The sequence below is a fragment of the Vigna unguiculata genome, chromosome 8 (genome assembly GCF_037176805.1).
Source record: "Vigna unguiculata cultivar grain cowpea cultivar isolate G323 ecotype 2 chromosome 8, ASM3717680v1, whole genome shotgun sequence".
NCBI classification, from domain to species: Eukaryota; Viridiplantae; Streptophyta; class Magnoliopsida; order Fabales; family Fabaceae; genus Vigna; species Vigna unguiculata.
In genome coordinates this window covers 9,711,358-9,739,299 of record NC_140799.1, presented here as the reverse complement: position 1 = coordinate 9,739,299, position 27,942 = coordinate 9,711,358, and the positions used below count along the sequence as shown (strand labels likewise).

The 27,942-nt window shown below is 38.4% G+C and overlaps 1 protein-coding gene across 1 annotated transcript; it reads left to right on the top strand.

The window, feature by feature from the left end:
- The first annotated feature begins 5,558 nt into the window (after positions 1–5,558).
- On the top strand, positions 5,559–9,191 carry LOC146884118 (uncharacterized). The gene has a single exon (XM_085665217.1). It carries the CDS (start codon positions 6,462–6,464, stop codon positions 9,180–9,182), a length of 2,721 nt encoding a protein of 906 aa, XP_085521343.1. The 5' UTR covers positions 5,559–6,461; the 3' UTR covers positions 9,183–9,191.
- Positions 9,192–27,942: the final 18,751 nt, after the last annotated feature.

Below are 27,942 nucleotides of genomic sequence, written 5' to 3'. Positions count from 1 at the left end.
CTTTTCCGCATTAAATTCCATTGGTTTTGAGTTTCTGGAAATTTCTAGAAACCGCCTGGTGGCTTTGAAGGCCCGCCAGGTGATGCATGAGTCTGACACCCATTTCTGGGTTGTTTCTGATGAATTGTCGGGCGGCACGGGTGCTTCCTCCAAGCGGTACAGGTGATTCCGCTAGGCGACACAGATAATAGTGTGATTTTTGTGATTTTTTTTATGCATGTTGAATGAATGATCTTCTATAATCATTGATCATTATTGTGTTTTACGATACTTGAAAGAGTGAATGGGTTGCAACTCATGAAAGGTTCATGTTAGAATTTGGGGCCAAAACTGTTAATATGAATTTGGGGGTTTAACCATGATGAAATTAAAATTATATGATTGTATTGGATGAATATGCATGGGAAGAAACCAAATGGTTGTAAATTTATGTGTTTAATTGAATGGAATGAGATTTGGGAATTTAGGGTTCTTCACGGGTACGAGAAAAATATAGGATTTTTCTAGAACTGTATGAACTGCTTGGCAGTAAAGAGTTGTCGCCAGGCGATGAGTATGGTGTTCTGTTCACGAAAAATGTTGTTTTTCGTGTTTTCGTAGAGCAGGTATCGCCGGCTGCTGGTTTCATGCCGCCGGCTGCTGTGATTGATGAGTATTTTTTTGGTAGTGCTTGCTGAGACATGTTGAATATATGAACCTATATATGTTAGCTCGAATGTGTGATTTTATAAGTGTGTGAAAAAGATCACTATTGATGACATCACTATGACCGAGTGTTGCATGATCATGACGGGTTTTGGGAAAGTATGGGAACATGATAATCATACTTTAAATGTAATGGAATTACAAGGGCATACGAAATAAGTATATAGCTTTGATTGTGTCTTATGTGGGGTATATGAATTGTAAGCATGCAAAGGGTTGGGAAAATGAGCGGGGAGGTTCGTATGTTCCGTGCTCACACTTGAGAGATGGTGCGAGCGGGGAGGTTCGTAGCTGGTGGATCACGTGTGTTGGACTACGGACGGGAAGGTCCGTAGAGTTCGACTACAAGCGGGGAGGTTTGTAGAGTTGGACCACAAGTGGGCAGGTTCGTGGAAGCATTGGAATCCCTAAGACCAACTTGAGTATGTACCTTGTGTAGCGTAGTGTCCTTTTCTTGTTTTCGTTATCATGCTGTGATGTGAGACTTGGATCAGGGGATGTTGTGCCATGAGCGGGTAGGTTCATGGATGGTGGTGAACACGTGATGATATGAGCGAGGAGGTTCATATCCTGTTACTCTCGTGTGGGGATACGAGCGAGGTAGGTTCGTATGTTCCATGCTCATACTTGAGAGATGCTGCGTGCAGAGAGGTACGTAGCTGGTGGATCACGTGTGTTGAACTACGGGCGGGTAGGTCCGTAGAGCATGACTAATAGCGGGGAGGTTCGTAGAGTAGGAGTACGAGCGGGGAGGTTCGTAGAGGCAGGACCACGAGCGGGCAGGTTCGTGTGAGCATCATAAACCCTAATTCGAGGCTAACTATTTGTGTGTTGTGAAGATTGTAAAGCCTTGGGGATTAAGGTCTTGGCCAAGAATTAACTAGAATAAAATAGATGGGTGTATCTTGATTTTTATTAACTTATATGTTAACTGTTTATGAGCTCACCCTATCTGCTTGTGTTTGGCAATGATCGTGTAATGTGTTACACAGGAGCAGATGATGTTGCAGGTGGTGCTAGTGAGGCACAACATCGAAGAGAGGGTTAGTTGGGAAAAGCTTTTACTGGAGTTTTATCATTATTGTTTTTATGAACTTTGTAAACAGTGTTTTATTGATTTGTGAATTTGGATATTGTATTAGAGTTTCATAAATTATGGATTTTTGGATAACTTTTGATTAATAAATATTTTAAAATTTCTCACGTTTTTGGGAAGTGAAGTATAATAAATGAGGTTTTCATCATATTTCTTAATTTTATTACTTAAATTAGTAATATCCGATCGGGATGTTACATATGTTGATATCTGTTTGACTTGTTAATTTATTAGATCACGTGCTTACTACATTTAAAGTGTTAAATTCTGCATAATTTGTGAACTTCCAATATTGTAGTTAGCTAAATTTGCAAAATCAACACATAGATTTTACTTAAACTATCAAAATCTGTATAATTTGTGTTATGGAATTGTTTCAATCTAGTAATCCTCACAAAACAACACATATATTTCACTTAAATGGGTATAGTCTAAATTTCGTGGATCTGAAATTTTTAGTCAGCTAAAATAGAAAAACATCACATAAATTTCACTTAAAACTGCCACTACACCAAATATCTGTGACATGGTACAATTTTAGTTGACTAACTCTGTATTTTTATTTGTTGATTTCACTTATGTTGATGTGGATTTGCTTGAATTGATTTTAATTGATTGACCCAGTCAAAGTATCCATCACATGAAATTATTTGGATTGTAATAGCAACATATAACAACTATTCCATCAGCTAAAAACCAACATTTCATATTACATTGACCATAAAGTAATTTAATTGCATGATTTCCAATGTGCATGCATTAGGTGTGAACTGTTTTTGAGTGGATAGCACATAGAACACATGGGAAACACATCACTGAATGCTCTGATACAGATTCCATTACATTTAATTAGTTATGATTTCTTGTACTGCATTGAAACCATAATATATGTACAAACTAATTGATTGATTTTAAAAATCAACACACTGATTCAATAAATACATGCATAAGCCCCTCAAATGGAGAAAACTCAACCCTACATACTCCATCATCTCCCATTGTCTTGAATCATGGAAGGCTTGAAGTATGGTTTGAAGGGCATGAATATAGGATCCAAACCTTCTTGATTGAGATGACTAGGAAGCAATCATACTTCCTAAGGTGTTGCACATGTCATGGTTGAGGGTAGAGAACTTTGGGACTCTAGAGCAACAACTCAAGTCTAAAAAATTGTAGACTTTCCTTGAACTTTCGAGCAAGATCTATCCGGACTTGGTGAAGGTCTTCTATGCCAAACTCAAGTTCAGCAATGACATCTTCAAATCAAGTGTCAAAGGTGTTGAGATGGAGATTACTAGGCAAACATGGAAGGATGTGGCTGGCCTAAGACAAAAGGGTGTGCAAGTTCGCAAGGGTGAAACTAGTGTAGTGGATGAATTCAAAAAAGTCCAATATTTCAACCAATGTGTGTGCAATCAAGGTGAACAAACTCAAAATTTCCATGCGGATAGGCTTCGTATGGAGGAAAGGGTTCTAGCCATGATGGTGACCAAGATTATCATACCTAGGGGGAGCAATCATTAAACCTTGAATGAAAGTGATCTTGTGGTAATGTATTGCATCCAAAATGGTGTGGTAGTTGACTGGAGATATACCATTCATGGCCATATGATGAAGGCATAAAGGCTCACTGATTCCAAGCTTCCATATGTGGTTCTCATCTCCAAGTTCATTGAGCATTTTGGTGTTGATGTGGAAGGAGAGTTTGAGGACTCTACTGGCCTATTGAACCATGTTTCCATAGTCAATATGCACAAAATGGGACTCACTAAGGTAGGCAACACATGACTGGTTGAAGGAGAAGAAGATGCAAACATTGAATTTGGAGCCAATGACCATGAAATGGGAACTAATGGAGCAAACCAAGGAGAAGATGATCCACAACCCATGACCATTGAGATTATATCAGTCTCAACTTCATGATGTATTTTTCATTTCTGTTCTAATTCTGCAGTGTTTGTATTCAATATCAGTTGCCCTAGCACTCCCCTATGTTACTACTTTAATAAAAATTTTACTCTTTCTAAATTGATATGTGCATTAACTTTCATGTGATGAATCTAAAGGGGGAGAAAAATGAGTAAGTTGAGTTAAAAAGTGAGTAAAACTGGGTTAAAATTGGAAAACCTGAAATTTCATTTGTTGGAACCATGTAATATAACAAACTGAATCTGAAATCTAAATTTAAATCACATTACAAGTGATAAGGGGAGCATGTGCATTTGTGATATGTATATATGCTTGTGTGCTTTTGCTTGGATGTGATGATGAAGATGTGACCACGTCATCAAGTTCCAAGGAGGCCAACCCTAGGAGGATCACTAGGAGCATGACAAAAGGGAAGGAATTATCCTTTCTATCTTTATTTTGCATTTCTTTAGTTTCAATTTCTTGAAGTTGGTTATGGTTGACTATTTTGAGTTGACTTGTTGACCTTGACTTAAGGGTGGACTTGTTGACCCAAGATTAGCTTAACCTTAAACCAACATGCTAATAAATTCCTTAATTTGCTTTTTGTAGGAATAAGAAAGGAGGAGGACTACATGGGAGACACTTGGCATCCTAAGGAAGAGAGAGAAGGAACAAGACTTTCTAGAAGCATCTAGAAAGGGGAGGCCCACATGTCTTGGACACCAAGTCTTCTAGAATGTTCTAGAACCCTCCTTTGGGAGCCTTGGCCATGAAGACTTGCCACCTAGGAGGCTTGGACGAAATTTCTCCCATGTGCACCCTATGTTGACCTACTTTCTAGAACATGCTAGGTTTCTTTTGTAACCTTCTACTTTGTTGTTTTGCTAAGGGCCCCTAGACTTGTCTATTTAAGGGGACCTCTAACACTTGTAGAGGGGTTGAACATTTTGGAGAATTTATACACTTTGTGTTTCAACCTTTTGTGAGAGTATTCCTCCTTAGGGAGTGGAGTTCTTTCAAGCCTTATCTTGCCTTCACAAGTGGCAGCATACACCACTCATCTTCAAGGTTGCCATGGCTTCTTCTAGCCTAGCCTTGTAGTGGCGTGAATCCTCCATTCCTCCCCTTTCCCTTGCTTTTCATTTTACGTTTCTTTAATCTTCTTGGTTTATATTGTTTCTATTATATGTTTTTCCTTTTGGTTTCTTACTCTCTATCAATCCATCCTCCTCCTCTCTAGAACCTTGGAAAGGAACCTTCACATCTAGATAGCTTGCTATCTTAATGTCCAGTGGGGATTTCCTTGGTTTTCTTAATCAATCATCACCATATTCATTAATCTTCTAAAAGGAACAAGATAATCCTACATAATTTGGTATCTAGAGCTTTGGTTGTCCTTGAATATGGTGTTTTCATGTTCTAACCTTGTCTTGTGTAGCTATCTTTGAATGGTCCACATAAAAACAATGCTGGCAGAAACTGTTCACGATTTTAAAAGATTAAACTGCACCTGCTCAATGGTCCAAAAATTACGTTCTTGATGTCAAAAGAAAGCTCTGTTAGTCTAGTTTTTAACAAAAAAAGAACCAATGCATTTGGAGTTCTGTGGAGAGAGTTATGATTGAAATAGTGAGCAAAGGTCAGAGCTGCCGAGATCACCGCGAATCAACGTTTTTCAGGTTATGTTGGGCAGTTTTGGCTACTGTTTTTGTTACTCTTCTTACTCCTAAATGTTGTTGAATAACATGTCTTTGTGTGCTTAATCATTGACCTTCATTTCCAAAAGTTTAAATGCATGATAGCTACATGTTTGAGTCTTTAAATGTGCCTAACTTTTGCTTGAGTCATATGTCATATTTTAGCTTGAAGTTTTCTTGTTCTTGTTATTCTAAGTATTTGAATATTGCATTCATCTTATGTCTTGTCTGATGTATGCTCCTTGAACTTGATTTTTGGCCTAAAAATTTGGGAACTAAGTGTCCAAGCCACCCAAAACACCTTTCTCATCATTTTGTGAAACTAGTTTTTGAAAGAAGAAAAATTTTGGTACACTTTTACAATCTTACTGAGAAAAATATGGCTCTTTGATGAACCAAAATTGTGTTTCCACTAAGTGTTATGCAACTAGTTTTCATATTTGGGTGTTGGGTGATATTGGCTAATTAGTTCCATGCTTAAAACTTGGTTATGATCTTTCTTGGTGTATGCATGATTTGAGACTTGGTGATGCATAGTTCAAGTATTTTTCCAATAGAGTCTTTTCATGTGCTTTTCTTGCTTGTTTTGATTTAAAGTTTTGTCACCTTGATATCCTTTCCTTAGAGTTTAGCTTTCTTGGCTTTAAGTACTTTTATTGTTTGTCTTTAGGTTCTTTGTTTTGTCTTAGTAGTTTTCTTCATTTGCTTTCCTTTGAGTGTAGTGGCCAAGCCACTTGAACTTGTCTTGAAAAGGTTTCCAAAAACTTTTTAAGCATTTCACTCCTTTTTGGTGGATTTGAGTGTAGCCTTGCCTTGTTGCTTTGGGGGAGAGTGATCAAAACACTTGGGTTGTTTATTTTGACCACACTTGGTCACAAGTTTCTTATCATTTGCTAACCAACTTCTTTACTTGTCTCGAATTTTTGGATTTGAGTTTGGTTTTGGAGGATGTAAGAGAGGGAGAAGGTTCGGCTTCTCTATACTCACCTCAAGTGGTGACTCCCGTGGCACATCAAGGGACCATCATTGATGTCACTAGCCTCCTCCAACAAATGGAGCTTAAACGGCAAGAAGATAGGGAACAACAAGAGAGAGCCTTTCAAATGTTCATGCAACAACAAATGCAACAAATACAACAAGTGCAACAACAAATTCAACAAGTGAAACAACAACAACAACAAATCCAACCAAGAGAGGAAAAAAGGGCAAGGAGGCGATCTCCTTCCGTGGACTCCTATGGAAGTGAAGAAAGAAGAAGAAGGCCTGGATGGGGTGGAGAAAGAAGTCACCAAGTGCAACATCAAAGGCAACCTCCTCCCATCAAAATCCCAAAGTTCAAAGGAGAACATGACCCCAATGCTTACATGGAGTGGGAACAAAAAGTGGATCAAATTTTTAGCATTCATAGAGTTAGTGATCAAGAGCAAGTAGACTTGGTAGTTTTAGAGTTTGAAGAGTATGCCATGACTTGGTGGCATCAAATTTGTATGGACAATTATAACCAAGAGCCACCCGCGGCTTCTTGGATGGACATTAAAGTTAAAATGCGTGAACGTTTTATACCTTCCTATCATAGGAGGGAGACTCTTTTGAAGCTCCAAAGGCTTCAACAAGGGTCTATATGTGTTGAAGAATATTTCAAATTGATGGAGTCCATGCTCTTAAAGGCAGGACTCCATGATGAGCATGAAGAAGAGAAAGTCACTAGGTTTGTGAGTGGTCTAAGGAGGGAAATTCAAGATGTAGTTGACTTGTATGAGTACTCCACTCTAAGCAAGGTTTTGCACTTGGCCTTGAAAGTTGAAAACCAATTGAAAAGAAAACAAAAGGCCAAGAAGAGTACTTCATACAATGACTACTACTCTAAACCTTGGAAAGGTAAGGAGAAAAAGGATTTTAAAACACCTTCCAAATCCTCCCAAGACCCCACACCTAAACCCAATTCGACTAGGACTATGCATGATAAACCAACTTCTTATCAAGAGCCAAGAACTAGTTCTATCAAATGTTTTAAATGCTTAGGCTTTGGACACATAGCCTCCAATTGTCCTTCAAATAGGAACATGTTCTTGAACTCCAAAGGAGAAGTTGAAAGTGAACATTCCCCTCCCTCTTCCCCCAAAAGTAGTTCATCACACACTTCTTCTCCTTCAAGTGAAGATGAGATCAAACCTCATGAAGGAGGTCTTTTAGTTGTGAGGCACATGCTGGGCCAAGTCCCAAAGGAATTTGAATCTCAAAGGGAAAATATTTTTCATACAAGATGCCTCATCAACAAAAAGACTTGTTCCCTCATTATTGATGGTGGAAGTTGTGTCAATGTGGCTAGCACAAAGGTAGTGGACAAGCTTGGCTTGGACACCATCCCTCATGCCAAGTCCTATAAACTATCTTGGTTAAGTGAAAATGGTGAAATAAATGTGGATAAACAAGTTCTCATCACTTTCTCCATTGGGAATTACAAGGATAATGTTTTGTGTGACTTAGTACCCATGGAAGCAACTCACATACTTCTTGGAAGGCCATGGAAATTTGACAAAAAAGCTTTCCATGATGGCCATTCCAATAAATTTTCTTTTAACTTCCAAGGCAAAAGGATCACATTACTACCTTTATCCCCCAAAGAAGTAAGTGATGACCAAAAACAAATGTTTGAGAAAAGAAAGGAAGAGAAGGCGCAACTAATGGCGTACACTAAGGAAGCAAGGAAGAGCTTGATCTCCTTCAAAGGAGTTAAAAAGGTAATGCTTTCTCAAAAACAAGTTTTTCTTGCTTATCCAAGTGAGTCTTCTCCTTCCTTTCAAAACCCTCCTCTTAAGTGTCCTCAAGACTTGTCTATAGTCTTAGATGAATTCAAGGATGTGTTCCAAGATCCCCCAAAGGGACTTCCACCTCTAAGAGGTATAGAACATCAAATTGACTTCATCCAAGGATCATCTTTGCCCAATAGGCCAGCCTATAGGACCAATCCCGAGGAGGCCAAAGAAATTCAAAAACAAGTCAATGATTTGTTAGAAAAGGGATGGGTGCAACATAGTATGAGTCCTTGTGCTATGCCCGTGATCCTAGTTCCAAAGAAGGATGGAACATGGAGAATGTGTATAGATTGTAGGACCATCAATAATATCACCATCAAATATAGGCATCCCATCCCTAGGTTAGATGACTTGCTTGATGAGCTTCATGGTGCAACCATCTTTTCAAAGATAGATTTGAAGAGTGGTTACAACCAAATAAGAATCAAGGAAGGAGATGAGTGGAAAACCTCCTTCAAAACCAAGTTTGGATTGTATGAATGGCTAGTCATGCCCTTTGGGTTGACTAATGCACCAAGCACTTTCATGAGGCTCATGCATCATGTGCTTAGACCATACTTGGGCAAATTTGTTGTGGTCTATTTTGATGACATACTTATCTATAGTATGTCTAGAGAAAACCATTTTCAACACTTAAGGGATGTGCTAAGTACCCTAAGGAAGCAATCTTTATTTGCCAACATGGATAAATGTGTTTTTGGCATGGATCATGTGATCTTCCTTGGGTTCAAAATTAGCAAACATGGGGTCCATGTGGATCAAGAGAAAGTCATGGCCATCAAAGATTGGCCCACACCTAGGAATGTTAGTGAACTAAGGTCCTTTCATGGGTTGGCTAGCTTTTATAGGATATTTGTGCCTAATTTTAGCACCATAGCCGCACCCTTGAATGAGTTGGTAAAGAAGGGAGTTGACTTCAAAGAGAAATTGATCAAACAAAGGCCTTTGAAACATTAAAAGAGAAATTGATCAAAGCACCACTCCTAGTCCTCCCCATCTTTTCCAAGACCTTTGAAATAGAGTGTGATGCCTCCAATGTGGGCATTGGGGCCGTGCTCCTCCAAGAAGGCCACCCCATAGCCTACTTTAGTGAAAAACTCAAAGGAAGTCATCTAAACTACTCTACCTATGATAAAGAGCTTTATGCTCTTGTGAGGACCTTGCAAACATGGCAACATTATCTTCTATCTAAAGAATTCGTGATCCATAGTGATCATGAAGCTCTTAAGTTTTTGAAAAGCCAAGGCAAACTCAACAAAAGACATGCAAGGTGGGTAGAATTCCTAGAGCAATTCCCTTATATGATCAAACACAAACAAGGAAAGGCCAATATTGTGGCAGATGCGCTTTCAATAAGGCACACTCTCATTTCCATGCTTGAAACTAAATTTCTTAGCTTTGATCATATTAAGGATTTGTATGAAAAGGAGGATGATTTCTCTTCTATCTATGGTGAATACCACCAAGGGGGAAGCAAGGACTTTTATCTTTCCAACCAATATCTCTTTAAGGGTAAAAGGCTTTGCATTTCCCAAGGGTCTCTAAGAGCATCACTCATAACAAAAGCACATGAGGGAGGCTTAATGGGTCACTTTGGGACTAACAAAACTCTTGAAGTCCTCAAAGAACACTTCTATTGGCCTCACATGCGCAAGCATGTTGATAGGCATTGCAATTCTTGTCTAGCATGTCTAAGAGCCAAATCCAAGGTTCAACCTCATGGTCTCTACACTCCCTTACCCATCCCTTCCAAGCCTTGGGTAGACGTTTCAATGGATTTTGTTCTAGGGCTCCCAAGGACTAGAAAGGGTAGGGATTCCATCTTTGTGGTAGTGGATAGATTTTCTAAAATGGCCCATTTTATTCCATGCCACAAAGTTGATGATGCAACACATATTGCCAATCTCTTCTTTAAGGAAGTAGTGAGACTTCATGGCCTACCTAGGACCATTATAAGTGATAGAGACACAAAGTTCTTGAGCCATTTTTGGAGGACCTTGTGAGGAAAACTTGGAACCAAACTCCTCTTTTCCACCACTTGTCACCCTCAAAGTGATGGTCAAACCGAGGTGGTCAATAGGACTTTGGGTCAACTATTAAGGTGCATGATAGTCCAAAACACTAGGGAATGGGAGGCGCTTCTTCCCCATGTAGAGTTTGCATACAATAGGGTTGTGCACTCTACCACCTCTCACTCTCCCTTTGAAATAGTGTATGGTGTTAACCCTTTAACTTCTCTTGATCTTCTTCCACTTCCCACTCAAGAGGCATGGACTTGCCAAGATGGGGAGGCAGAGGCTAAAATGATCTAAGACTTGCACACACAAGTCAAGGAAGCCATTGAAAGGAAGGTGAAGAAGTATCAAGAATTAGGCAGCAAGGGAAGGAAGGAAGTCCTTTTGAAGGAAGGGGATTGGGTTTGGCTTCATTTGAGGAAGGAAAGATTCCTTACCCAAAGAAAGTCCAAACTTCTTCCAAGAGGGGATGGACCTTTCCAAAATGTAAGCAACTCTTTCAATGTAAGTGACCTCTGTCCTTTTGATATAGGGCTTAAGCATTCGTGGTCGAATTCTCTCCAAGAGGGGGAGGATGATGAAGATGTGACCACGTCATCAAGTTCCAAGGAGGCCAACCCTAGGAGGATCACTAGGAGTATGACAAAAGGGAAGGCATTATCCTCTCTATCTTTATTTTGCATTTCTTTAGTTTCAATTTCTTGAAGTTGGTTGTGGTTGACTATTTTGAGTTGACTTGTTGACCTTGACTTAAGGGTGGACTTGTTGACCCAAGATTAGCTTAACCTTAAACCAACATGCTAATAAATTCCTTAATTTGCTTGTTGTAGGAATAAGAAAGGAGGAGGACTACATGGGAGACACTTGGCATCCTAAGGAAGAGAGAGAAGGAACAAGACTTTCTAGAAGGATCTAGAAAGGGAAGGCCCACATGTCTTGGACACCAAGTCTTCTAGAATGTTCTAGAACCCTCCTTTGGGAGCCTTGGCCATGAAGACTTGCCACCTAGGAAGCTTGGACGAAATTTCTCCCATGTGCACCCTATGTTGACCTACTTTCTAGAACATGCTAGGTTTCTTTTGTAACCTTCTACTTTGTTGTTTTGCTAAGGGGCACCTAGACTTGTCTATTTAAGGGGACCTCTAACACTTGTAGAGGGGTTGAACATTTTGGAGAATTTATACACTTTGTGTTTCAACCTTTTGTGAGAGTATTCCTCCTTAGGGAGTGGAGTTCTTTCAAGCCTTATCTTGCCTTGGCAAGTGGCGGCATACACCACTCATCTTCAAGGTTGCCATGGCTTCTTCTAGCCCAGCCTTGTAGCGGCGTGAATCCTCCATTCCTCCCCTTTCCCTTGCTTTTCATTTTACGTTTCTTTACTCTTATTGGTTTATATTGTTTCTATTATATGTTTTTCCTTTTGGTTTCTTACTCTCTATCAATCCATCCTCCTCCTCTCTAGAACCTTGGAAAGGAACCTTCACATCTAGATAGCTTGCTATCTTAATGTCTAGTGGGGATTTCCTTGGTTTTCTTAATCAATCATCACCATATTCATTAATCTTCTAAAAGGAACAAGATAATCCTACATCATGTGTATTTGTATGTTGGTATCTTGTGTGCAAACAAGATTTTTAGGCTTCTCAATGGATCTTAGCTCATAATTCAACTCGAGGGTGTTGGCTCCATTAAATTAGGGGGAGATTGTTGGCACAAGCAAGCTTGAAGCAAAGATTTAATAAAGCTAAGTGCATGAAGATCACATGTGTTTGATGAAGATTGATGAAGATTTACTTGAAGATTATGTTTCTAGTGTATTAAATATGGAAATAATGTGTTAAATGTAATGATTAAGTGTTATATCATGTTAGTAGGCTTTATGACATAGGTTAGATGCCTTGTTAGTCTTAGTGTGTCTCTTTTAATATGTTAAAATGGATTTTAACAGGTTAAAAGGCTTACAATATATAGTTTCATGTATAAATATATTCAATCAGTTGAATTATTTTTCAATCGACTGATTTCACTTAAGTCAAATGAAATCAATTAACTATACGAAAAATTCTACCTACCGATTTCATTTAAACCATATTATATATGTTGTGTTATCGAGAGCAAAAGTGTGATTATGAGTTTTAGAGCTCGAAAACTTGTCATTCATCATTGAAAAACTCTATCTCTTTCTTTGTAATACACAACTACAACGTATTGATCGAAGATCTTGAAGGCTTTTTGGCTTGAGATTAGCTTGAAGAACACATGTATGGTTGGCTAGGGAGAGTCACCATCAGGTTTGGTTGTTCTTGTGCCTCTGGTTGTTTGCCTAATGTGATTTCAGATTTGTAAGTGTGATTCTTGCAGAGTGTTAGTCTAGATTTTTGTGTGACTCAAAAATCTTGTGAGTTTTCCTTGTTCAAAAGTGTAATCTTAGTGTGTGATTTATAAAACTTTTGTGTATAGTGGAAACCAGGCTCAGGTTATCCTAGTAAGCTGGATGTAGCTCTATGATTGAGTGAACCAATATAAAAACAACTATGCAATTCTCTTTCCTTCATCTCACTCACTTTGAATCTCTTTAAAAACTCAAGAAAACCAAATAATCCACTCTTTGTTGTGCTTTAATGCGTTCTTGTGTAATCTGAGGTTGTATACCTGTTAGAAATATTGATTGGAAAAAGTCTTGCATGTAAAAGTTTGTTGTTTGAGTTAAATATGCGAATTCTGCATTCTGCATAAGTTCCCAGGATTTTAGCCGACTGATTTGATATTTTAATCGAATATTTCATAGCTCAAGAACAAATTAGTCTATTGTTTTATCTTTTGACCGATTGAAAGTGTACTGTTATGTAACTTTTACATTTTAATTCTCCAGTCTATTTGATTCAATTAAAAGAGGTTTTATGCTTTTGAAAAAGTTTTAAATAGCCCATTCAACCCCCCTTTCTTGGCTTAAATCACCATTTCAAAGTTACATAAACAACTATTTTCCATTAAAGAAGATGCAAAGAACCTGAAATGACATGTTGATGGAAGAGAGTGTGATAATCTTTTTCGACACTGATGAGTTCAAATTTTTGCCCTCATTTAATATTTAAATCTGGGGATTTAATTGAATTTTCTGTGCTTAAAGATTGATTTAATTAGGATTTGTGATTATTGAAAATGGTGTAAAAATTTATTTTAGTTGCATAAAATATTATTGGATATTCTAACGTTTGTTAATGCAGCTGGAATTTATTTTTGGTCATTAATAGTGTGGATTTGAAATATTCAAAGTTACAAAATAAGTCCAAAATCAGGAAATTCTGGAAAAGAATAAATCAGGAGCTAAATGCACCCCCAGATTTTATTTGCACACTCCTTCTATAGTGGACCACCAAAAACCTGTTTTGCACCCCTAGTTTTCACTAAGTTGCACCCCTATTATCACTTAAACTACACTCAACTAGATCACGCCATGTGGCAATCCTCAACTTTTAAAATTGGCCAACCAGAACAAGCCATGTGGCAACAATCCTTGCACTAACAAGCTGTCCAATGGAAGGCTGCCACGTCATCATCTTCATCTCCAAAACAGAAACCCTAATTTTCCTAAAACCCTAGCCGCCACCATGACCCTCCACGGCAGCCACCGCCATTTCTGACCATTTTCGATATCCATCTTCTCGCTGCCAACACCACCACCGCATTTGAAACTCGCCGGCCACCACTGCACCACGCCGCAATTGCACCATTCACGGACCTCGCGCCACGGTGACCACCATCTCCGTCTGCAACTGCAGCGCCTCCACAAATCTTGCAACCACCGTGACAGCGAGCCTCCCTACATTCTCGTTCCTCACCTAGTTGAGCTGCCATCACCACCTGCAATTTTCACGGTGCACACTAGAAGACGCTGCACCCGCAAGCTTCCATTGCAGCAACACGCGCCAGATCCGAAACCATAATCTTCTTCGTGCAGCTGTGAGCGAGAATCCAGAAGCAGCCTTGACGCCAGAAATACAGAGTGCTCCAACACCGTGACCAATGAACCAACACTGCAACAGCATCGTGAGCAGCACCTTCATTTTCTCACCGCACCAGCAGCGCACACAGCGGACCAGATTTGCGCGAACACCACACTAGAACTTCGCACCACCATGAATGAACCAGTACTGCGGAACAGCACCGCGTCGGAGTCCACCATGGCAACAACCACCATTGCAGCAGCAACAACGAGATAAACCTGCAATAGCAGCATTCACGCACCTTCAAATAGCCACGCCGGAGAAACGGAGCAGCTACACTAGAGAAACGGAGCAGCCGTCATTGTACCTTGCACCTGCGGTAGCAACAAGGATAGGGGCAACAAACCCTAATTCTAGAGAGAGACTTTGCACGCCACGTGTCAGGCTGCTATTGGACAGTCAAACTGGTCAACTGGTTAACTGGTCAAAGCCAGCAGTCAACTCTGGTCAAAACTGCAAAAATGGTTAAATAAGAGGGGTAGAATTGGAAATTGGACAAAGATTAAGTTGCTAATTAATTAAATAAAAATAAAAGATTTTAGCAACCGACAGATAAAGCCCAAAGTCCAGTTGAAGCCTATATAAAGAGACTTAAGAGAGTATAAACGACTTACAACTTAGAACTCTTTAGTTTTGGCAGACACCGTCATCCATCACATCTCTCATTCTCTCTTTTCTTTTTATATTTCTTTCCTTCATATCATCATGTATTCCATCAAAGCCATGGAGGGCTAAGCTTTTAGGGTTGATTCCACTATAATTTCTTAACTGGATTTTGAGGTTAGATGAATTTATGTGTTTGTTATTTTGATTATTGTTGTGGTTTTTGTTCATCTATGTCCTTTTCTTCTTAGTTGAATAGAAAATAATGATTTTAAATCTACACGCATGCTAATCATATGAGTTAAAAGGTTTTTAAATTAAATTGAGACTTTACTTTGATTTTATTTAGAAACTTTCATTTGATTAAATAAGTTTTTGCCAATAATTGAGCCTATACTTTGATTAGAGGTAATTACTTTAACTAAAATTAGTCAAGACTTTACTTTGATTAATTAAGTTTTCTATTGGGTGAAGAAATAAAGGAATAGACATGATTAGGCATAGTAAAATTTAATTGAGACTGTACTTTGATTGAATTACTATGGATAATCTAAAAATTCTCACTTTTAATTGAGATTGTACTTTGATTAAAAGTGAGAATGCCAACAAATGAATTGAGTCTTTACATTGATTGATTTGCAAATCAACAACAATAATTAATTTAACAATAATCTCTAGATAACCGATGAAGAATCTTATTTTGAAAAAGTAGTGGAATTGACCTATTTATTATTATTGTGTTTACAATCTTCCGTGTCATTTTCTTTGCATATCAAAACCCCTTACTTTTATAGTTGCTAGTTTTAATTGCATTGTTAAGAATCAAATATTTGAGATCAATTCCGTATTCGTTGTGAGACGACTTAGGGTTATCTTAACCCTAACTATTTTGTTCACTACTAACTTGGCAATACTGAAATTGCTAAAGTTAAGTAGTGGTAATTTGATCGCCTAACGACAGCGATATCAAATTTGGCGCCGTTGCCGGGGAATACGGTTAGTATTTCTTATATTTTGATTTTTTTTATTTATTTATTTTATTTTATTTTATTTATTTATTTATTTATTTTTATTTTACGCATATACGTTTAATAGAGTTTGTGTTTTTTGTAGTCTTTAGTTTTATTTTTATATTTCAAGCAAAATTCTATTTTTGTTTTGATTAAGAATTTCTTTTAAGAAATTTTTTGAGACTAGTTTGGAAAACTCTGTCTAGGAAAGATTTGGTATTTAAGTTGTCCACTGTGACGCACCTCTCTTTCCTGAGAGTAGACCCAACGACATCTTAACTTATTTCTTTCTTGAAATCTTTCTCCAAAACAAGAATAGGAGGAAAAAAAACAGAGAAACACTTTCAGGTGGAGTGCGTAGTGCATGACTCGGGCCAATCTAGGTCAATTCTATCAACTTGATTCAGAACTTGAAAGGAACTTGCGTATATCACGCAGGAGACTTGAACTCAGGTGTTCTACTGAAGGAGCACCGTCATCATATGAACCTACTACTGAAAGTGTACCGCTAGAATCACCTTTGGTGATTAACATATCTTCTGATCCATCACCTGAACCAGAAATTCAAGAAGATAGAATGGAAGAAAGAACAATAAGAGAGTTGGCTTCACTGGATGCAGCAATTACACAAAACATGTGCATCTAATATCCAGATGGAGAATGTGAGCTTAAGTCTGGGTTAATCCATCTTCTACCCAAATTTCATGGATTAGCAGGAGAAGACTCGTACCATCATTTAAAGGAGTTTCATGTTGTTTGTTCATCCATGAGACCTACAACAGTGACAGAGGAACATATTAAGCTTAAAGCTTTTCCATTCTCATTGCAAGATGCCGCTAAAAATTGGTTATACTGCCTTCCTCCAGGACCCATCAATACTTGGGAGACTCTGAAAAGATTATTTCTGGAAAAGTTTTTTCTAACATCTAGAGTTGCTGCTATTCGCAAAGATATTTATGGGATAAGGCAACAAGAAAGAGAAAATCTTCACGAGTAATGGGAAAGATTCAAAAAGTTATATGCTTCCTATCCTCATCATCAAATAAACGAGCATCTCCTCATTCAGTACTTTTATGAGGGATTGAATATCATGGATAAATAAATGATAGATGCTGCAAGTGGAGGGTCATTGGTGGACAAAACGCCAACAAATGCAAGACAATTGATTGAGAATATGGCGTCGAACCATCAACAATTTACCATCAAGAGTAATTCTATAACTCTATTGAAGGGAACTCATGGAGTAGAAGCTTCATATGTTGCAGATCACAAGAAAATAGAAGGGAAGTTGGATGACTTAGCGGCCATGGTAAGGACCTTGGCAGACTTACAGAAAAAGCCTATCTCTTCTACCTTATGTGGAATTTGTGCTTCTACTAATCATCCTACCGAGGCTTGTTCTATGTTAAAAGAGACAAGGACGCTAGACGGTGAACAACCTCAAGCATATGCTGCAAACATTTATGGCAATATAGACCACCTCGGCAGCAATACAACCATGATTTGTCCTCCAACAAGTACAACCCAGATTGGAAGGAATATCCCAGTCAAAATTGGGGAAATCAACAGTCTCAACACCATCAAGTCTATGTTCCACCTCAACAGAGGCAACAACCACAACCAGTTGCAACCTCTGGTGACTCAAACATGGAAGCAATGATGAAAATGATGGCTGACATGATGAAGGGACAAATCAATGAGTTGAAACAGACGATGGAAGCAACCAATCAAAATTTGCAGAACCAGATTGGACAAATGGCAAATGAGTTAAATCAGATGAAGTCTCAACAAGGCTCGAGCAATTTGCCTGTACAAACTGTAATTAACCCATAAAATGTAAGTGTTATTACTTTAAGATCGGGTAAGTAAATACAAGGCCTTGGGGATGCCAAAGAAGATGAAGATCAGGACAATAAAGTTGTACTTGATAATGAAAGTGGAAGATCGGATGAAGCAACACAAGCAACATCTGAAATGCTTGCACCTAGTGATAACTCCATGTTGGTATCCCCTAATACTTCCTCTGAAAATTCTTCACCTTATTCTCCTCCTCCTCCCTATCCAAACCGTTTGAAACCAAAAACTAAAAAGATGTAGGAGTTAGACAAAGAAATCTTGAATACTTTCAAGAAAGTGGAGATAAACATCCCTTTGTTGGATGCTGTAAGACAAATTCCTAAATACGCCAAGTTTCTCAAAGAATTATGTACACATAAAAGGCGTATTATGGACAAAGAGGTAGTGAACATGGGAAGAAACGTGTCTAGCTTAATTAAGAAGCCTACAGTCAGAATGCCGCAAAAGTGTAAGGATCTAGGTATGTTTTCTGTTCCACGCATTATAGGAAGCACTAAGTTTGATAATGCTATGTTAGATTTAGGAGCTTCCATTAATGTAATGCCTTTATCAGTTTTTACTTCACTTCATCTTGGACCTCTTAAGTCTACTAGTGTGGTCATTCAATTGGCTAACCGTAGCATAGTTAACCCTGCAGGTGTGCTAGAAGATGTGCTTGTCCGTGTGGACAAGTTAATTTTTCCTGTAGACTTCTACATCTTGGACATGAAGGATGATGAAGGAATGAGTTCAACCACAATTATCTTGGGATGACCATTCATGATGACAGCACGTACCAAGATAGACGTGCATACAGGATCCTTAACTATGGAAATATGAGATGAGAAGGTGCAGTTCAATGTGCTAGAAGCCATGAAGCACCCAACTGAAGACCATTCTTTTTTTTGTATTGATTTATTGAGTAATGTAGTGAACAATTATGCTTTTGGACTTTTGGACGTTTTATCTGGTTTTTCTTCTTCTTTGGATTTTTCTTTTTCGAATATTTCGGGCTCGATTTTATACGAAAGAGAAAATTGTAAAACAGGTGATATTGAGGACACGGTGTCACTATTTGATACCTCTGTGGCGTCCAAGTGTGATGCTGAGGTGGCTGAAATTACCTTAGGCAGTAAAATGTTGCCATCTGTGGAACAACCACCCATTTTGGAGTTAAAACCTTTACCATCTCATTAGAAATATGTTTATCTTGAGAGGGATGGGAAACTCCTTGTTATTATATCTACCTTGCTTATTGACGAGCAGGAACAAAAGCTATTGCAGGTTATCAAAGATCACAAGCGAGCAATAGGCTGGACTTTGGCAGATATTCATGGTATTAGTCCTTCTTTCTTTCTGCATGCACAAAATAATCTTGGAGAAGGATGCTAAGCCAGTAAGGCAACCTCAGAGGAGACTGAATCCTTAATTGATGGAGGTTGTGAAGAAGGAAGTCACCAAGTTGCTACAAGCAGGTATTATATATCCTATTTCTGACAGCACTTGGGTGAGTCCTGTACATGTGGTCCCCAAGAAATCTGGGATCACCGTGGTCAAGAATGAGAAGAACGAGTTGATTCCTACTCGTATTCAGAATAGCTGGAGGGTTTGTATTGATTATAGAAGACTAAACCAGGCCACCAGGAAGGACCACTTTCCTTTACCATTCATGGACCAGATGTTAGACCGATTGGCAGGTAAGTGTAACATCTCGTCCAAATATTACGAATTTAATAAAATAAAAAAGAAATAATACATCAGCATCATTTATTTAAAAAATAAATAAATTTAAGAACGTCGCATTTAATAATACCTCATTCCCAAAACGCGGGAAATTTAAGTTTTTATTTCATATATCGATAATGAAAATTCAGACAAGTATTCGTCAATTATAAAATAAAAAGTCTAAGAACATAAATGTTTACAACTGATTCAAAATCATAAAATAAAATCCCCAAGCTATCCCCTCTCCGTAGCTAAGCCTCACCAGCTCCACCTGCATCATCACCTGCTCACGTGTACCACGTACACGATCATCGCCAAACACAAGAAGATAGGGTGAGCAAACAGTTAAAACATACAAGAATATATATCAATATACATATACATGTTTAACCAGTACAAGTAATATAACAACAACACCAATTCTTTCTTTATACTGCATGGCCACCACTATATCAAGTATCCTTTATTTTCCCACAAAGTGTTACTCTATTTCCATCACATGGCCACCACCATGTACACCGATGCACCTAATGGAAGTCACGTTACCTTCCCTCCACATGGCCACCACCATGTATATTAAGTACATCAGGGAACCTCGTTCCATTTCTTTCACATGGCCACAACCATGTTAACAGGGTTCTGCATCTTCTAGTAAGTATCTCAAGGTGCCTTGCTGCCACACCTATCGGCCACAACCGATAGAGCACGTGCGAAAACCATGCTACGGATCACACCCCGTAACGCTAGGTGGAGTTTCCAAATACGAACATACACTACAACAAAAATCACTTTAGACAACAGCATAAAATTATGATATAAATTATAAAAACCGTGGTTTAAAGATTAGACCACAATTTTTTAGGTGTGGTATAGGTGAGTGTAGCTATAGATAATAAACAACGAATTTTAGTATGACAATATTTTTAAAGTCGTCGCTTAAAATTCTCACAATAGACAACAGTTTTACATGTTGATTTTATACCTTACCTATGTTTTTAGACCACATTTTTACTAGTTTTGCCCACATAGTTTAAAGCAAGAATTATATAATCATGGACCTTCATGATATTTATACATCATTTATAAAAATGTTGTTTATTATATGTTTAGGCTACATTTATTTAGCCGTTATCTATTTTAGTGTGGTCTAAACTATAAATTGTTGTAGTGATAGTCCGTAACGTCCTAAGACTACCAAACTCGTCAGCAACCACTGAGGAGGGCAATCCCTTTGGAACCATCTGTACTGGCCACAACCAGCACACTCACACCGGCACACTCGCCAACCCGAGCCACAACTCAAGGTTCCTCGTGTTCATCCGCTATCTCGAGCCACAACTCAAGGGAAGTCATTCCAGGCCACAACCCATAGAATGCCACGTGCCTAACCCCTATCCCGAGCCACAACTCAAGGATACGTTTCGGGCCACAACCCATGGAACACCAACAAGCCCACCAAGAAGATATTTTAAAATCCATGTAGAACACCTCTCACAATTTTCATCTCATCTTGTAAACACAGCAGGTACATCTTCCTTAAACTTACCTCTTCTCCCTTGCTTGCTTAAATCAAGAGCCTTTGTTTAACCACTCCAACCCTTCTCTCTTAAGCTAGGCCACAAACTTGTGCAAGCCCCCAAAACCACTGCAGCCTACGTATTCTCGCTCAATCAAGCTCATGCTCGCTTGGGCGAGACCCTCGTTCGCCGAGAAATAAAATTACTTCGTCTAGGCAACGAGTCCCACAAAACCACAAACCCTCCCTCGCGATCTCGCTTAGGCGAGAGGGTCTTGCCTAGGTGAGACGTTCTTCTGCTCAAAACAACAATCAACCTCGCCTGCGCGAGATGTTCAATCAAACCACACAATGGAACACGAATTCTTGCTTAGGCAAAGCTCACTCGCCTAAGCGAGATGAGTCCTCGCCCAAACCCCAAAACTCTTCGCCCGAGCGATGGCCACGAGCAGATAGAGAGTTCGCGTCCCTGCATATCTCGCCTAAGCGGGTCTGACTCGCCTGAGCGAGAATTGCAGGTTTTGACGCTGATTCACGCACACACCCACTGTACCAGCGACCCCAAAACACATCTCAATCACACCAATTCTTTAAGCACAATTTAGATAGGCACACAAGCATTATTTGGACACGAAAATAGTCCGCAATCACCCGATTTTGCAATATCACAGAATACACCACATACCATCCCGTTATAGGCAAACTCTTAAGTTCCAATTCCAATACAACAGTCCCCAAAACCACAACCCCGAATTCCCTCAAGCATAGCACAAAATTTAGTGCAGCAATTCATCAAAATCAACAAAAAATAGTGCAGTAAAGCTAAGGTTCGGGTTCAGCTCCCCTAACCTGAAATTTCCCCGCTTAAGGAGGTGTGTGACCAAGTCATAAGGAGGTGTGTTCCAAATATCGAGATACCTCATGTGCTTGAGTTCTGTCATTCATCTCCTTTTGGTGGACATTATGGCACACAAAGAACAGGTAGGAAAGTGTTGGATTGTGGATTATATTGTCCTACTATCTTTAAAGATGCACAAAAGGTATATGAAAATTGTGAGCAATGCCAAAGGGCAGCCATATCCATTTCAAGAAGGGATGAAATGCCTCAACAACCCATGTTATATTGTGAGGTATTTGATATTTGGGGTATTGATTTTATGGGTCATTTTCCTCCTTCTTCTGGGTTTACTTATATTTTGCTTGTTGTAGACTATGTCTCCAAATGGGTGGAAGCCATAGCTACAAGGACTAATGATTCTCGAGTTGTCATGAGTTTTGTCAGGTCTAACATTTTTTGTAGGTTTGGGATACCACGAGCCATCATCAGTGACCAGGGGACTCATTTCTGTAATAAGCTACTTGAGAACATGTTAAAGAAGTATGGGGTGACACATCACATTGCTACACCATATCACCCCCAAACTAATGGCCAAGCAGAGATCTATAACAGGGAGATTAAAAAGATACTAGAGAAAGTAGTGAAGCCTAGTCGAAAGGATTGGGCCATAAGATTGGATGATGCACTTTGGGCACACAGGACAACCTACAAAACACCTATAGGTATGTCGCCTTTTAGGGTGGTTTTTGGAAAGGCTTGTCATCTACCTGTGGAAATTGAACATCGGGCCTATTGGGCTGTGAAAGCATGCAACATGGATTTGGAAGAAGCAGGAAATGAGCGAAAACTTCAGTTGCAAGAACTAGAGGAGATTAGGCTTGCAGCCTATGAAAACTCAAAGTTCTACAAATTTAGAAAACCAAGAAGTTCCATGACCAAAAGTTTGTGGCTAGAAAGGATTTCAAGGTAGGCCAGAAGGTGTTACTATACAAATCCAAGCTTGGTCACATGAGTGGTAATTTGCGCTCTACTTTGGAAGGACCATACATTGTTACAAAAGTCTTCCCTTATGGAGCAGTGGAGATCAAGGAAGAATCCTCAGCAAGAACTTTTAAAGTTAATGGGCATCGTCTTCGGATATTCAATGAAAATCAAGATATGTTGAATAAGACGATGGATGGGATGAACTTGACTTCTCCCGCATACCTTCCACCTTGAGGAGGTAAGTACACTTCATACTTTTTCTTTGCATTATATACATATTGAATACATTGAGGAAAATGCATGGATAAAGTGTGGGGGTGTGGGGAGATTTCCCCCTTTTCTGATTTTGTTTTCTATTTGTTTTGTTTTTTCTTTTCTGATTTTGTTTTCTGTTTGTTTTTATTAAAAAAAACAAAAACAAAAAAGTTTCCGCTTTCAATAAAACATATTGACATTGGATTTTGGGATTTGATTCACTAATTGGAACGATCATAATTCTGGGAAAATAAGAGTCATGTGCTATGAATGGATTGTTTCTGTGATTTACGAATTGAGTTGATTTGAGAGTTTCTGGAATATATCTTTTGTGAAAGAGTTTTGACCTTGTGAGTTTTGAGCTTTATTGTAAAGGATGGACTACCATGAGCCATTCCTATTTTTCTTGTGTGACTTGCTCATGTCTTGTTTATACTCAAATGTTTAGCTTGATTCTTGTGTTTTGCATCTTAGGTGAATATGCATGATTTGATATGACTTAGGCATTTCTTGTTTTTAGCTACTTGGCCAAATAAGCTAACCATGACATTGATCCATTGGTAGCCCCTTGAGCTTAAACCTCTTTTTCTTGTTTTGAGCATATTGCTAAACCTTAAAAAGAAAAAGACCATGTTTTTCCTTACCTTAGGGAGAAAGAAGGAGCTAGTGGATTATGTTGAGATTGGTTGAGGAATAAAGTGTGGGGGTGAGTATTTCCCCACAAAGTTATAAAAATGGCAAAAGGAAAATAATTGTTGATGACAGAGTGTTGAAATGAAAAATGATTGCTGTCTGAAAAAGAGCAACAAAGGATAAAAGAAAAAAAAAGAAAAAAAAAGACTGTTTTTGAAACTAAGCTCCATAATTCTTTCTTTCTTACTATTTAAAAAACACAGAAATCCTAAAGTTTTTCCTACCTTTGCCTTGGCCTCATTATAACCTGTGAAAAGTCCTCATGATCTTTGAATGCATGTTTCTGAAAGCTGTGAATATTAGAGTCTTGCTAAGCATTGAAAGTGTTTACTTGCATGGGTATTTTGAGTGAAAACACAAGCCAAAACACTTGAGCGAATTTTGGTGAGAAAATATACATTTAACTTGAGTGTTTCTCTTTCATATTTGATTATCTTGTAAACTCAAAAGACTAACTGATGTGTGAAAAACATAATCTTTCCATTTATATGTGCATGAGAACATGATTTCTAGAAGATTAGTCTGTTTCCATTTGTATTCATTTCTTTAATCCAGTGAAAATATGAAATAAAAAACCTCAGAAAAAAAGTTTTGAAATTGTTCAAATTTTGCCTAGGAGTGCAAAAGGATAAGTGTGGGTGTGTGATGAGTTCAAATTTTTGCCCTTATTAAATATTTAAATTTGGGGATTTAATTGAATTTTCTGTGCTTAAAGATTGATTTAATTAGGATTTGTGATTATTGGATTTATTGAATAAGTTTGGTAAAAATGGCGTAAAAATTGATTTTAGTTGCATAAAATATTATTGGATATTCTAACGTTTGTTAATGCAGCTGGAATTTATTTTTGGTCATTAATAGTGTGGATTTGAAATATTCAAAGTTACAAAATAAGTCCAAAATCAGGAAATTCTGGAAAAGAATAAATCAGGAGCTAAATGCACCCCCAGATTTTATTTCCACACTTCTTCTAAAGTGGACCACCAAAAACCTGTTTTGCACCCCCAACTTTCACTAAGTTGCACCCTTCTTACCACTTAAACTACACTCAACCAGATCACGCCATGTGGCAATCCTCAACTTTTAAAATTGGCCAACCAGAACAAGCCACGTGGCAACAATCCTTGCATTAACAAGCTGTCCAATGGAAGGCTGCCATGTCATCGTCTTCATCTCCAAAATAGAAACCCTAATTTTCCTCAAACCCTAGCCGCCACCATGACCCTCCACGGCAGCCGCCGCCGTTTTTGACCATTTTCGATCTCCATCTTCTCGCTGCCAACACCACCACCGCATCTGAACCTCGCCGGCCACCACTGCACCACGCCGCAACTGCACCATTCACGGACCTCGCGCCACGGTGAGCCACCATCTTCGTCTGCAACTACAACGCCTCTACATATCTTGCAACCACCGTGACAATGAACCTCCCTACACTCTCGTTCCTCACCTAGTTGAACTGCAATCACCACCTACACTTTTCACGGTGCACACTAGAAGACGCTGCACCCGCAAGCTTCCATTGCAGCAACACGCGCCAGATCCGAAACCATCATCTTCTCCGCGCAGCCGTGAGCGAGAATCCAGAAGCAGCCTTGACGCCAAAAATACAGAGCGCTCCAACACCGTGACCAATGAACCAACACTGCAACAACGTCGTGAGCAGCACCTTCATTTTCTCACCACACCAGCAGCGCACACAGCGGACCAGATTTGCGCGAACACCGCACCAGAACTTCGCACCACCATGAATGAACCAGTACTGCGGAACAACACCGCGTCGGAGTCCACCATGGCAGCAGCCACCATTGCAGCAACAACGACGAGATAAACCTGCATTAGCAGCATTCATGCACCTTCAAGCAACGACACCGGAGAAACGAAGCAGCCGTCATTGCACCTTGCACCTACGGCAGCAACAAGGATAGGGGCAGCAAACCCTAATTCTGGAGAGAGACTCTGTGCGCCACGTGTCAGGCTGCTATTGGATAGTTAAACTGGTCAACTGGTCAACACTGGTCAACTGGTCAAAGCCAGTAGTCAACTCTGGTCAAAACTGCAAAAATGGTTAAATAAGAGGGGTAGAATTGGAAATTGGATAGAGATTAAGTTTCTAATTAATTAAATAAAAATAAAATATTTTAGCAACCGACAGATAAAGCCCAAAGTCCAGTTGAAGCCTATATAAAGAGACTTGAGGGAGCAAAAACGACTTACAACTTAGAACTCTCTGGTTTTGGCAGACACCGTCATCCATCACATCTCTCATTCTCTCTTTCCTTTTTATATTTATTTCCTTCATATCATCATGTATTCCATCAAAGCCATGGAGGGCTAAGCTTTTAGGGTTGATTCCACTGTAATTTCTTAACTGGATTTTGAGGTTAGATGAATTTATGTGTTTGTTATTTTGATTATTGTTGTGGTTTTTGTTCATCTATGTCCTTTTCTTCTTAGTTGAATAGAAAATAATGATTTTAAATCGACATGCATGTTAATCATATGAGTTAAAAGATTTTTAAATTAAATTGAGACTTTACTTTGATTTTATTTAGAAACTTTCATTTGATTAAATAAGTTTTTGCCAATAATTGAGACTGTACTTTGATTAGAGGTAATTACTTTAACTAAAATTAGTCAAGACTTTACTTTGATTAATTAAGTTTTCTATTTGGTGAAGAAACAAAGGAATAGACATGATTAGGCATAGTAAAATTTAATTGAGACTGTACTTTGATTGAATTTACTATGGATAATCTAAAAATTCTCACTTTTAAATGAGACTATACTTTGATTAAAAGTGAGAATGCCAACAAATGAATTGAGTCTTTACATTGATTGATTTGTAAATCAACAACAATAATTAATTTAACAATAATCTCTTGATAACCGATGAAGAATCTTATTTTGAAAAAGCAGTGGAATCGACCTATTTATTATTACTGTATTTACAATCTTCCGTCTTATTTTCTTTGCATATCAAAACCCCCTATTTTTATAGTTGCTAGTTTTAATTGCATTTTTAAGAGTCAAATATTTGAGATCAATTCTGTATTCGTTGTGAGACGAATCAGGGTTATCTTAACCCTAACTATTTATTTCACTACTAACTTGGCAATACTGAAATTGCTAAAGTTAAGTAGTGGTAATTTGATCGCCTAACGACAAAGATATCAAACACCCAACTGATTCTCCACAATAGAAGAAGATTGATGAAACATTTCCATAATTTAGTGTAGAGTCAAGAAACATAAGACTTGGACTTGGTACAAATGGTATGAATTTTTATAGGAACTTAAATAGTAATCATAGTTCATGGCCAATTTTGCTTATGATTTACAATCTATCTCCTTTGTTATGCATGAAGAGAAAATATATGTTGCTTATGATGATATCGGGTCCTACACAACTTAGAAATGACATTGATGTGTACCTAAAGTCGTTGGTTAATGATTTGAAAGAAACTTTCTGTTTGCGTGCATTGTTGTTTTGCACCATAAATGATTTCCCAGCATATGGAAACTTGAGCTGTTACAATGTCAAAGGTCATTTTGCATGTCCCATTTGTGAAGAAAACACGAGTTATATTCAATTGAAGCATGGTCAGAAAACTATGTATACAAGACATCAAAAATTTCTTTCCTAAAATCATCCTTATCGTAGAATGAAAAAAGCATTTAATTGAAGTCTTGGGGATGAAGTTCTGGCGAGACCCCGCCATGGTGAAAAAATATACAACTAGGTGAAAAACATTGATATTGTCTTTGGAAAACATCAAAAGAAAAAAGAACATGGAGAAAAACATTTGAAAGAAATGATTAGTTTTCTTTAATCTTCCATATTCGTGTAAACCTGAGGTATGACATTGAATAGATGTGATGCACGTTGAAAAAATGTATGCGATAGAGTCATTGGGACTTTACTAAACGTAAAAGGAAATACAAAAGCTGGACTAAAAGCACGACAAAGTTTGGCTGAAATGGGCATCCGTTTTGAGTTACATCCACAATCAATTGGAAGATGCACCTACCTGCCCCCAACTTGTCACACTATTTATAGAAAAGAGAAGCATTTTTTTGTCAGTGTTTAAGAAGTGTGAAGGTTCCCTAAGGTTACTCTTCAAATATTAGTAGCTTTGTTTCTATGCAAGATTTAAAGTTAGTTGATTTAAAGTTTCACGATTGTCATATGTTGATCTAACAACTTTTACCAGTAGATTTTCGAGCCATCTTACC